This window comes from Dreissena polymorpha, chromosome 5, assembly GCF_020536995.1.
Source record: "Dreissena polymorpha isolate Duluth1 chromosome 5, UMN_Dpol_1.0, whole genome shotgun sequence".
Classification (NCBI taxonomy): Eukaryota; Metazoa; Mollusca; class Bivalvia; order Myida; family Dreissenidae; genus Dreissena; species Dreissena polymorpha.
The window spans coordinates 95,365,502-95,378,216 of NC_068359.1; the positions used below are offsets into that span (position 1 = coordinate 95,365,502).

At 34.2% G+C, this 12,715-nt stretch overlaps 1 protein-coding gene across 6 annotated transcripts in view; it reads right to left on the bottom strand.

Moving 5' to 3' along the window:
• Positions 1 to 12,715, bottom strand: part of LOC127880669 (uncharacterized) — a 59,657-nt gene that overhangs the window by 25,634 nt on the left and 21,308 nt on the right. For 5 of the 6 annotated variants that reach the window (XM_052428001.1, XM_052428003.1, XM_052428004.1 and 2 more), the window contains exons 3-5: positions 7,212 to 7,282; positions 5,305 to 5,485; positions 3,315 to 3,363 (exon numbers count right to left, since the gene is read on the bottom strand). In XM_052428001.1, coding sequence (XP_052283961.1) covers positions 3,315 to 3,363; positions 5,305 to 5,485; positions 7,212 to 7,282 — 301 coding nt within the window. The remainder of the gene's footprint in view (positions 1 to 3,314; positions 3,364 to 5,304; positions 5,486 to 7,211; positions 7,283 to 12,715) is intronic. The other variant, XM_052428002.1, reaches the window with a different exon arrangement.

Genomic DNA, 12,715 nt, shown 5'->3' on the forward strand with positions numbered 1-12,715 from the left:
ACAGATTTTTACATATTTTTTTCATATTTATATATAAAAGTTATCAAAAAACAATCTAAATATGCTATTGTACATAATAATAAATAAATGAGCAATACAACTTGTTTTGAGCTCAAAATAAAGTGTCCTCCAAGTCAATTGTGTTTACAAACAATCAGTTTATTTACATCCCTGTTTACTCGCAAAAGAGAAAGTGACTCAGCTAGGTCACCAAAAATATAACGATGACTTTTGACGTTTTCCGGTATCACTCACAAAGTAGGTCTCTACTAAATGGTTAAAACGTTTGTAGTGATCTAATAAGTTACTTTCTGCTGGTAAAAAGTTGTTAAAATAGAATTAAAATTGAATTTTCTTTCCACTATTTTTTCATATGTCAACGCTCTGAGGCTACACATCACATTAGTTGCAAAAATGTAAACATTTCTACCAATTATGAAACGGGTTTATCTTCCATAATTCTTGACAACGTTGTACCTAAGCTGTGTTATTAGCAGTTTTTATGCAAGAGTAACTGAAATCTGGTAAAAATAAGACCAGTTGATATGCATAATAATTGGATTTGTGACCATTATAGAGCCTTTAAAGAAAATAATTATGTTCTAATAAAACATCTAGCGTAGGTGGAAAGTGTCCTCTGTTTTATCTGGGATGACACTTTACTTACATGCATTTAGCCCAGTTTTCCCAAAACAAGTCTCATAATTATATACCATATTTAATTTCTGATTTCAAAAACCCTTTAACTTTCCCAAAATACTTTTTTTATATAGAAATTAAACATTTTTTATTTGAAATATGTGTGTGTGTATGTTTCTATGTTTTACAAGCACTTTTTGTATTGAATAAAATGGTGATGCCTCCAGACAGAAATCAATATGCAGTTACCAAAACACAAGATTTTTACTATTAGTTTTTGTAACATTTCTAGGGTACTTTTGTTAATCAATTTAATCTCATCAAGTGCTTTGTATATCACTTTCACATGTCATAAATTTATATCCTAATGCAAATGCAAACCTTAATATGAGATAACTTTTCTCACATGTGTCTGTTTTCTGTGGGTCTTATGATAAAAATATTGCTGCCAGATTTAAAAACTTGTTTCGTAACTATATAAACATTTGTTCACTAAAGAGTTTTGCGATTTGTAAATGTCCCTAAAGATCATAACTTAGAATAAATATAGTACTTCTACAAAATGTCAAGTATATAAAACTTAATCTGAAACAATTATGTTATCAATAACTTCTAATCAGTTCTAGTTTTTTCATAATAATTTGTTTCCCATTTTATTTTGTGCATTTCTTCCCTTGATTTTGTTAGCACATCTACACTAACTACAAAATGGGCTAAATTTACAACGTACTTGACAAAAGAAAGTGCATAAAGATTGTGAAACTATAAGCGATGGCTAGCAAAACAACAGCAATTATGTAAATAAAGCAAATATTTTAATAATTGAATACAAGCAAGAAGATTAAAATATGAGGTTATAGAGACTTTCGTACTCAAAAGAAAAAATATTACATGATTCAACTTATTAAACGGTTACAAAAAATTAAAATAACAAGGGAAAATATTGTATTAATAAAATGAACCTGCCCTCTTATTATTAAATATATTGTTACAACTTTATTCTGTGTTTGAGCTAATTCCCTTAAAGAAGATATATTCACAAGGACCAGGAATTTCCTTTGTGAAAATAAGTGGTTTTATAAACATGCATTAACTTATAGAAAACATAATGCATAGAACACTTGCTTTGTACCAAAAAGTGGCACTTACATTGCTCTGTACATAAGAAGTGCAATTTTAACCCTTTCAACGCTGGAACCGAATTTTAAAGGCGCTCACCAGGATCCAAACTGTTTGCTATTCTTATAGTATTCTTTGAAAAAAATCGAAGAAAATGCTAATTTTAGAAACTCAGCAGACAACATTTTAGCAGACGACAAATTTCCCAGCATGCAAAGGGTTAATAAAAACTTGAATTTTCCATAAAAAGATGCATGACATGAATTATAAGTACATCAAGCATTGAGTTAGAAATATTTAACAAAATATTTGCAATACGTGTAAATCTCTTTTTTTTCTCAGTCAGTGTCTTTTGTTCCAATTAAATGCTAACATATTGATTACTGATGTTACAAGAATTCCATCATTTGTTAGGCATCATGCTTTTCATGCAGATAATTTCCCCCCCCCCCAAACATTTTGAGAATGGAGCTGAGGCCCTTAAGTTGGATTAGAAAAAGCCTGTTGTTTTGACAAAAATTGATAAATGGGTGTGTTTTTGTTTTTTGTAACAATACTTTGGGCATTAAAGTGTTTTCCGTATTATATTAACTCAGGTTTAACATATGGCGCTGGATAGCGAGATGAACGCAATGTTGTGATTTATTTGAAAAAAATACTTTGGGAAAAATATAAACTCTTTGAGATTGGGAAAAGGACCAAATTTAACACAAAACAATAGACGTGTTTGTCAGAAACACAATGCCTCCTATTGCGCCGCTTTGAAGCCTTTGACCTTGAAGGATGACCTTGACCTTTCTCCGGTCAAAATGTGCAGCTCCATGAGATACACATGCATGCCAAATATAAGTTGATATCTTCAATATTGCAAAAGTTATGACCAAGGTTAAAGTTTTGGGACACACACAATGAATGACTGACTGACTAACTAACTGACACAGTGAGAGACAGACAGGCCAAAAACAATATACAATATATACCCCTGATCTTTCAATCCAGGGAGCATAAAACAATGCTTAATGGACGATGGGAAAGTAAGAAAAAAAATAGAAAAAATTCCTTTCTCTGAAATCACAGGATTAGTATTTGCAAACAAAATTAATTCCAATAATTACATAATAATAAGGCACATTTATTATGTTTTGACAATAAAAATGTATTTATAAGTATATATTAATGAATTTTGTCAGACACTAGTGCTATTTATTGAATATTTTCAGCATAAAATTGTATTGTTAAAATACGAGTGTCTTGAATCATAAGACCCAACTGTCAAACATTTCCTACTCAGTTTGACATTATAATTGACAGCATTCTATTGTAAGTTAGAGAATTTTGCCCCATATAAACCCATGTATAATACATAACAATTAATTGCCCAAAACAGTTCAGTTGTTTCAGGTGTTGGTTTCTAAAAGAAAAAGTTGTTAACAGTTGTTAAAAACATGAGAGAACATCAAAGCTGTACGTAAATGTACACATGATAATGATGACCACTTTAATTGTTATATAAACTAGATCTACAGCCACTACTCATCAAGAGAGACAACTCTTACCCTTCATCCTCTGGGGTTTCTGAAGGTTGTTCCCCATGTTCTTTCCGCGACCAGTAAAAAACAATACCAAACAAAACATTAGTTTAGGTTACCGTTACCATTTGGCACTACAATCCATAATGCTTAGCAAACAAAAGTGTCCAACATGTGCATGACAATGCAATGTATGACTTAAAACCAACAAAAAAAAACACAGCACTTATTAAATTAATTAAGTTATTTAACACTTTAACTGCACCATATAAGTGCTCTATTTGGTATTTAAATGATAGGCCTGTATTTTGTAATAAAACATCTTTTTCTTGCCTGTCACCCCTTTTTTCTGAGGACACAACAGACTTTTGTCAAGACAAAAATTATAATTTTACATCGTCACATTGTGATTGACTAGGATAATGTGATCTGAATTTCTTCCCTTTTTTTTATATTTTTTTAAACCTTTTTATTTAAGCTCGATTGCATAACAGGCCTAAGCTTATATGAAACGCTCTCGAGTCCGTTTCCTTGGTGTCTATGGGGGAAATCTAACAAACGCTCCCACAGTGGGGATCGAACCCGTGACCTCCCGATCGCTAGGCGGACACCATATCCACTACGCCACAGCGATCTTTCTTCCCTTTAGAAGGAAGCCAACATGAACAGTGCCATGCTCTTATTTGTTTTAATTGTACCAGTATGCTTCAGGTTCTTCAGGTGTTAAGTGTTTTTTTGTTAAGTTAAAGATCAAAAGGAATGCAGAAAATGATGGGAATGGTGAACCAATACAATACTAGAATATAAGTTCAATACAGAGAAGGTTTATCTTGCACAGCATGAAGGTCAGAAGACTTGTTGTTTTATATTTGAGTCTGAGCCTAATTGAAAATGAAGCTTAATGCTTGTGCTTAACCCATTTATGCCTAGCATCTAGAAAAAAGGCCTTGACAAACAGCGTAGACCCAGATGAGACGCCGCATCTCATCAGGGTCTACACTGTTTGCTTAAAGGAATTTCTGTGAGAAATATTCTAAATGTAGAAATTAATATACTAGACATACCTAATTTTGGAAATAAATTGATCCAATTAAAAAGGATGGTAGAGTCCACTAGGCTTAAATGGGTTAAAAATGTTGTTCCAGACAAGCAGACTACACAGGCTAATCAGGGATGACACTTTATGCCTTATCTGGATTTTGGCAAAGAAGAGACTTTTTTTCACAAAAAATTACCATATAAAGGGATAGTGTTGTCCCTGATTAGCCTGTGCATACCTCACAGGCTTATCCGGGACAACACTTTACACACATGTATTAAGCCCCATGTACCCATGACAAGGCTCCATTATAAGTTTTGTAAGATAAACCTCTCTATATTAAACTTGTACCTAACATTCTCTACACACATTACTAAACACTCAGCAGAATCTACTTACCATGAATCTTTAAAGGGATCTTTTCACGCTTTGGTAAATTGACAAAATTGAATAAAGTTGTTTCAGATTCGTAAGTTTTCGTTTTAGTTATGATATTTGTGAGGAAACAGTAATACTGAACATTAACCATGCTCTAATATAGCCATTATATGCATCTTTTGACGATTTTAAAACCTAAAAATTATAAAGTGTTGCAACGTGAAACGATTGAATAATTTGGAGAGTTCTGTTTTTGTCGTTAAATTTTGTGAAACTACGAAGATTGCTTATATAATGTATAAAATACGTCAAGAATGTGTACTCGGCGGAATAGCTCAGTAGGCTAAAGCGTTTTTACTTCAGGACTCTGGCAGGACTCCAGGGGTCACTGGTTCGAAACCTGCTCCGGGCAATGTTCTTTTCCTTTTTTTATTTTTTTTCTTGATTTTTTACTGGAGCTTTTACGATCCAATGTTTACATTTATCAATATAAAGCATTTAATGAATAAGTTAAAAAAAATGCCAAAATCTGTGAAAAGGCCCCTTTAAAGACTATGGATGACCTATCCATATACAAAAGACGTATAACTGCAGACACTTACTTTATCTCCGAAAACTTCTGCCGATCCTGGTAACCTCGGAAACCAGCCTGAATCTTCTCGGCGGCCTCGTCTTCGCGCAGTTTTGCTACGTCTTTCTCTGCCGTGTGTTTACGGTAGTTTGTCTGTATCGTGAGGGCAGCATCTTGTTGCTGTGGAGAGCCGGGGTCCACCGAGGGTGACTGAAATAGCGAGCAAATATCAGTGGTTAACATGACTTAATTGGGTATTTGTTCCGGGCTCTGGGAAATCAGAGTTACATTAAAGTGATATTATGCGCATCTTACAGTATATGTTTATAGGTGTCTATCTAAACTGTTGTTTATTTTTGGTGTTTTCACTTCATATACACTTATATTTGTTATTGCAGCATCAACATACTAAAACAATATCCCGGAAAGAGAAAAATAATGCATTTGAATATCAACCGTACTTTCGTTTTGACTTAGAGGACTGGGACAGTCATGTAAAATATCGAATATGATATATATTTTTTATAAACAACTGGTAGCAAGATGAGTTGCAGATAATTGGTCAGTTACCACATTTAAACTAACTCTTTTGACCTGTTAATTCTCTTCAGCTCAATTCAACAGTGAAAAATGCGCATAATATCACTTTAATGTACTTAAAGTGTTGTCCATGATTTTGCCAATCTGGGAATATACTTGGCACTCATTCATTTTACCGACATTACACTCAATTTTTGGACACTTGAAAATAATTCAACTTCTTCGTATCCAAAAATTTAGATACAAAAAATGTTTCGTTAAAAAAATACAGGTGTCGAAAAATTTATGGACAACACTAAAGGTGTTCAAACATTAAGATTCAAGACACTCTAAAACTTGTCCATTGAAGATCAGATTTGGTTATGCAATATGTTAAGCATCAATTGTTTAAATGAGTAATATCACATGCTTGTAAAATACAACGCCGTATAGTATAAAGTATTTCTTAATATTTTTCATTAAAAGCCGTTAGGTGAAACCAAAGTCTATTACTGGTAAACAATTTATTTTCCCAATAAGGCAAATGTAACAGTCCATTCCCTTAAGGCATTTATCTGCCAGGTTTTATAACCTTAATCCAGTTGTGAAAATGTGTCATCAGATAAGTGCAACAGGGCAGAATACTGGTAAAATAGCATTTTAAAAACTAACTGTCTGAAAATTTAGAGTCTTTAATTATGGACAAAAACCTGTATGTCTGAAAATTTAGATTCAAGAAAAATAATTATTTTGGCTAAAAACGGGGCTGTTAAACAATGTACAGTGTCCAAAAACTTTAGAGTTGTAAAGGTAGCCCTAGAGGTTTTCTACTTTTTTGGAGAATGTGTCTTAACAAGGCATTTTCTAGCCATAAGAAAGTGTTTTAAATGTGAATTTAACCCATTTATGCCTAGCGTCTAGAAAAAAGGCCTTGGCAAACAGCGTAGACCCAGATGAGATGCCGCATGATGCGGCGTCTCATCAGGGTCTGCGCTGTTTGCTTGAAGGAATTTCTGTAAGAAATATTCCAAATATTGAAATAAATGTACTAGACATCCCTAATTTTGGAAATAAATTGATCCAATTTAGAAGGATGGCAGAGTCCACTAGGCATAAAAAGGTTAATGTGAATTAACAGGAAAACTGTGGTTAGAAAACAGCTGCATTTGATGTTAACCTCATTGCTCTGGGAAAGCTGGGTCTAATGAATTTGCATTAAGTATCATCCCAAAGTAGCCTGTATCAAAAGAGAATGACTTTTAATCGCAATTCCAGTTAAGGAGGAATGGGTTGTCCCTGTTTAGTCTGTGAAGACTGCACAGGCTTATATGGGATAACACTTTACTCACAAGCTTTATGCCTAATTTTCCAAAAGCAAGGCTCATACAATCTTTTTTGGCACTTTTGTTAGGTTTACCTTGAAGGAGTCGTTGTTGTAGTATCTGTCCTCCAGTCTGGCACCGTGAATGGCTGGGTCATGGCCTGTCTCTAAAACAATCAAGCAACATTTACCCTTAACCACTCAATGGCTGGGTCATGGCTGGTCTCTAAAGCAATCAAGCAACATTAACCCTTAACCACTCAATGGCTGGGTCATGGCCGGTCTCTGAAACAACCAAGCAACATTTACCCTTAACCACTCAATGGCTGGGTCATGGCCTGTCTCTGAAACAATCAAGCAACATTTACCCTTAACCACTCAATGGCTGGGTCATGGCCGGTCTCTGAAACAACCAAGCAACATTAACCCTTAACCACTCAATGGCTGGGTCATGGCTGGTCTCTAAAGCAATCAAGCAACATTAACCCTTAACCACTCAATGGCTGGGTCATGGCCGGTCTCTAAAACAATCAAGCAACATTTACCCTTAACCACTCAATGGCTGGGTCATGGCCGGTCTCTGAAACAACCAAGCAACATTAACCCTTAACCACTCAATGGCTGGGTAATGGCTGGTCTCTAAAGCAATCAAGCAACATTAACCCTTAACCACTCAATGGCTGGGCCATGGCCGGTCTCTAAAGCAATCAAGCAACATTAACCCTTAACCACTCAATGACTGGGTCATGGCCGGTCTCTAAAACAACCAAGCAACATTTACCCTTAACCACTCAATGGCTGGGTCATGGCCGGTCTCTAAAACAATCATTGAGTAACATTAAGCCTTTACCACTTAGATACTTATTTTGACCAGTTTGTTGTCCCTTAAAAAATAAAAAATAGATATAAGACCTTTTTTTTAACCCTAAGATACTTATGAGATTTGTCTTCCAGCATACAACCTGAACAACCTACAAATTACTTGCAGGCTGTTCTGGCTTTACGTTGGTTGCCATATAGCAATTTTCCCTTTGCTTCTGGGCAGGAAAGAGTTAAAGGCTCTATAAAGGTCACAAATCCAATTATTATGCATATCAACTGGTCTAATTTTTACCAGATTTCAGTTACTCTTGCATAAAAACTGCTAATAACACAGCTTAGGTACAACGTTGTCAAGAATTATGAAAGATAAACCCGCTTCATAATTGGAAGAAATGTTTACATTTTTGCAACTAACGTGATGTGTAGCCTCAGAGCGTTGACATATGCTTAAAATAGCCGAAAGAAAATTCAATTTTAATTCTATTTTAACAACTTTTTACCAGCAGAAAGTAACTTATTAGATCACTACAAACGTTTTAACCATTAAGAAAAGACCTACTTTGTGAGTGATACCAGAAAACGTTAAAAGTCATCGTTATATTTTTGGTGACCTGAGTCACTTTCACTGTCTCTTTCGCGAGTAAACAGCGATGTAAATAAACTGATTGTTTGTAAACACAATTGACTTGGAGAACACTTTATTTTGAGCTCAAAACAAGTTGTATTGCTCATTTTTATGATTATGTCCAATAGCATGTATATATTGGTTTTTGATAACCTTTATAAATAAAATATGAAAAAAATATTTAAAAATCTGTAAATAATTACGTATCTTCACCTTTATAGAGCCTTTAATTGACATTGATATAAGGTGAAAATCAAAATCATGTGTAGCACCATGTGTGGTGTGTTAGTGTGTGTTTCAAAGTTCGAAGTTGGTAAGGATGTTCTGTGCCTGAGGCTTTATTATTAACACTCCTACCAAATTAACTTGCTTAGACTCACAGAATTTGGGAGAAAGTTTGAATTATAGCTGCAAACAAGTAAAATTAACAGTCATTGATAAAGAGTAAAATTCAAAATTATGTTTAGCAATTTGTGTGTGAATATATGTGTGTGTACCAAAGTTTATGAGTTTCTTTCACAATTAATATTGCATTATTTAAGAACCAGGAGTGTGTCGGACTGTGTCCCTGCACTTCAATCCAATAACATAATGCTACGGACTCAAAGAAAAAGGCAAATTATAGCTGAAATTCACAGCTTAATTGTTTTTTACAAAAAGATTTTCAATTTTGGTGTGTTCTAATGTGATGTAGGGCGACCTGTCCAGTAAGACGAGCATGGACCAAGCTAACATGCCCCAGGATTAAACGTTTATTTAACCCATTTGTGCCTAGTGGACTCTCCCATCCTTCTAAATTGGATCAATTTATTTCCAAAATTAGGGAGGTCTAGTATATTAATTTAGAGCTCCAGATAAGGTTTTGTGAAATTCTTAATGTTACTACCAGATTTTCAAAAAGAATTCTAAACTCTGAAATTTTATTCTTAACGTTACTACTAAGTTTTGAAAATAATTCTTAACTTTTCTAAATGACCTAAAAATAAATAATAATGGTTATTTTCATGCAAAAATTCAAAATAAACATACTAGCAACTTTATTTATACGAATTCAACAGTGTCTATTCAGTATTACTAGTATACAATTTTATTTTTCAAACACCTTCATATGCCCAAACTGTGCTTAGATTGCATGCCTTTGATGATTTTTTTACATATTTCACAATTAAAACGGGTCTCCCCTTCAATCTTTTCAACTATTAGCCACAAGAATTGTCCCTTCCACTCGTTCAATGTTTTTTTTGTTTTGTTTAAGTTTGGACCCGTCATGTCGCGTTTTTTTAGCTTTTCCGACTGTGTCGGCAACTGAACATACAACATTGTGTAAGATCTTTTCTATAATGTCTTTCTTAACATTTAACTTCGGCTTACTTTGCGTGCAATATGTTAAAAGCGTGTTTTTGCACGCTTTGCAGTTTTTTAGGATGCTGTCTGGGCGCCGCCATTGTTTTTTGACAGATAGACTGTACATGCCGCTTTTATTGGAAAAAATGCGCTATGATAAACAAACCCGATAGCCATTCTATATAAGCACCGAAAAGATCTTTAATACGCGAAAAGAACTCAATAAAAATAGATACGAACCGATGTAAAAATAATATTCGTAACTTGATTGTGTAATTCTTAATGGTATGACAAGATTTAAAAATTAATACGTAACAGACTTGAAAATAATTCGTAATTACGAAAATACGACCCTTATCTGGAGCTCTGTTAATTTCTATATTTAGAATATTTCTTTCAGAAATTCCTTTAAGCAAACCGTGCATCATGCAGCATCTCATCTGGGTCCACGCTGTTTGCCAAGGCCTTTTTTCTAGACACTAGGCATAAATGGGTAATGATTAGGGCTGTCACGATTCACCGGTATATCGGTATATCGCGGTGCATGTCGTGAAAAAAATCGCACCACGGTACGGCGTTGCCGCACCAGTTTTTTTAATACTATTATATTAGCACAGATATAAATACATTACATAATTATTTTGATATAGATATCGTTTTGAAAACTGTAGAAGCGATTCAAAAGGGCTTAATAAATAATCCGTTAATATCCAGATCAAGCAAGCGCTTCCACTGGTAGATGTTTAACTTTCACGTTTAAAATACGGCGATGTATGGGTCCGTACCTTTTTTGGAATTTGGGACAGATTTCCTTTGCAAATAAGTTCATAATTATCCAAAAGATGTTTACTCTATTTCTTATTTTCTTTCTTTAGTATATCGATTGTTCAAAGCATGGCACTTCCAAATCATGTTATCTTAAGATTATGAATAAGTAGAGGAAGAGTCAGAACGCTACGGATTTTCAATACTGGGCCTGCTGACTCCGCATTTTAAACATGCCCTTGAAGCGTTCCATTTACACAGATTGTAGTCACAGCTATTGTAAACAACATGGTGGACATTTTAGACAAGAAATATCTTTAAAAAAAGATAAACGGCGTTGATAGTTCAATGAATGAGATCAATGATAGCGAATGCCTTTTTCTGTGCAGTTCTTAGCTGCATCACACGCAGTAAGGGATGTTACGCGGAGTTTTTGCGGCTTATTTTACATTATTACATATTGCTGGTCATAAACCTTTAGATACAAAACAGAAAACCAAAAGAAAAATGGAAGTTAAACTAAAACATATGAGTCAACCGGCCACACGCGAAGTATCTGTATTTATAGGCGCGTTCTTCGAACAAACCTGTTTTAGTGGTTTGTCGGACATTGCTATATGATTCGATTATTAACAGTTTCGAGAATCATCGCGCTCATGCTTAATACAATAGTCAATATGGTGGAATAATTATTGTTAAATTAATCTAAAATAATATTTATCATTGTATTGTTGAAAACACATTAATAATCTATTATTGACATATCTTAATTATATTGCTGAATATCTTCATTTAACATATTTCTGGTCTCAAGAAAATTCCAGGTCACCCAGTTCACAGATAGAGTCTTTATTACACAGGTGGTTAGCGTGTGGCTATGATATAATTTAGTGAAAACATCATTTTGAATGATAAATAATCATATTATAACGAAAAATTAACTTTTCTGGAAAAAAAATTTCACTCTCAAATATATATATAACAAGGTATGCAACTCAAAATCAGCCCAAAACGGGGTGCATCTCTTTGAACAGCCATATCTTCATCAATTGTGCAGCGATTTTCACGATCTCGGTCTTATTCAACGCAGAAATGAATTTCCTTTCTGGAAATGTATATGTCTTGCAATATTTTTACAAATGCTGGGTCAACTTTTAAGAAATAACACGATACACAACACGCATGACCCAGTTGACAGTGATCATGCATTCTTTATGAATGAAATCTCCAGTTGTAAAGACACACCTCCGTATTGGACCAATGAAATCACTCGTATGTTTAAAATGTCAGTTAGTTGAAATGTATGTAAACAAAGGTTTCAAACGGCACTGGACAGTTAGTCTTGATGCATAATGTAACGACAAGAACGGTAATAATGTTTTTTTTTCATACGTTTTATTGAATTATGGTATCGAACTACATGAACTTTGTAGGGAAGTTGCCCTTTACTCCGTGAAGATTTTAGTCTTAAAGACAGCATGATCACTGTCAACTGGGTCATGCGAGTTGTGTATCGTGTTATTTCTTAAAAGTTGACCCAGCATTTGTAAAAATATTGCAAGACATATACATTTCCAGAAAGGAAATTCATTTCTGCGTTGAATAAGACCGAGATCGTGAAAATCGCTGCACAATTGATGAAGATATGGCTGTTCAAAGCGATGCACCCCGTTTTGTGCTGCTTTTGAGTTGCATACCTTGTTATATATATATTTGATAGTGGAATTTTTTTTTCCAGAAAAGTTATTTTTTAGTTATAATATGATTATTTATCATTCAAAATGATGTTTTCACTAATTAATATCATAGCCACACGCTAACCACCTGTGCTTTATTATATAACGATTATTTTACTGGCTGCGAACTCCGGTGATGAACTATATATAAACTCTGACTTTCACACACTGGCCGCGAATTGACCCGAAACCTCGGGGGTTGAAATGCAATGCATTTAAGTGAGGCCTCGCTTCCACTGCTCTTTATACTTTTACATGTTAACATGTTGACATGAATATGGAAGTAAGTACTAAATATGAGAACATAG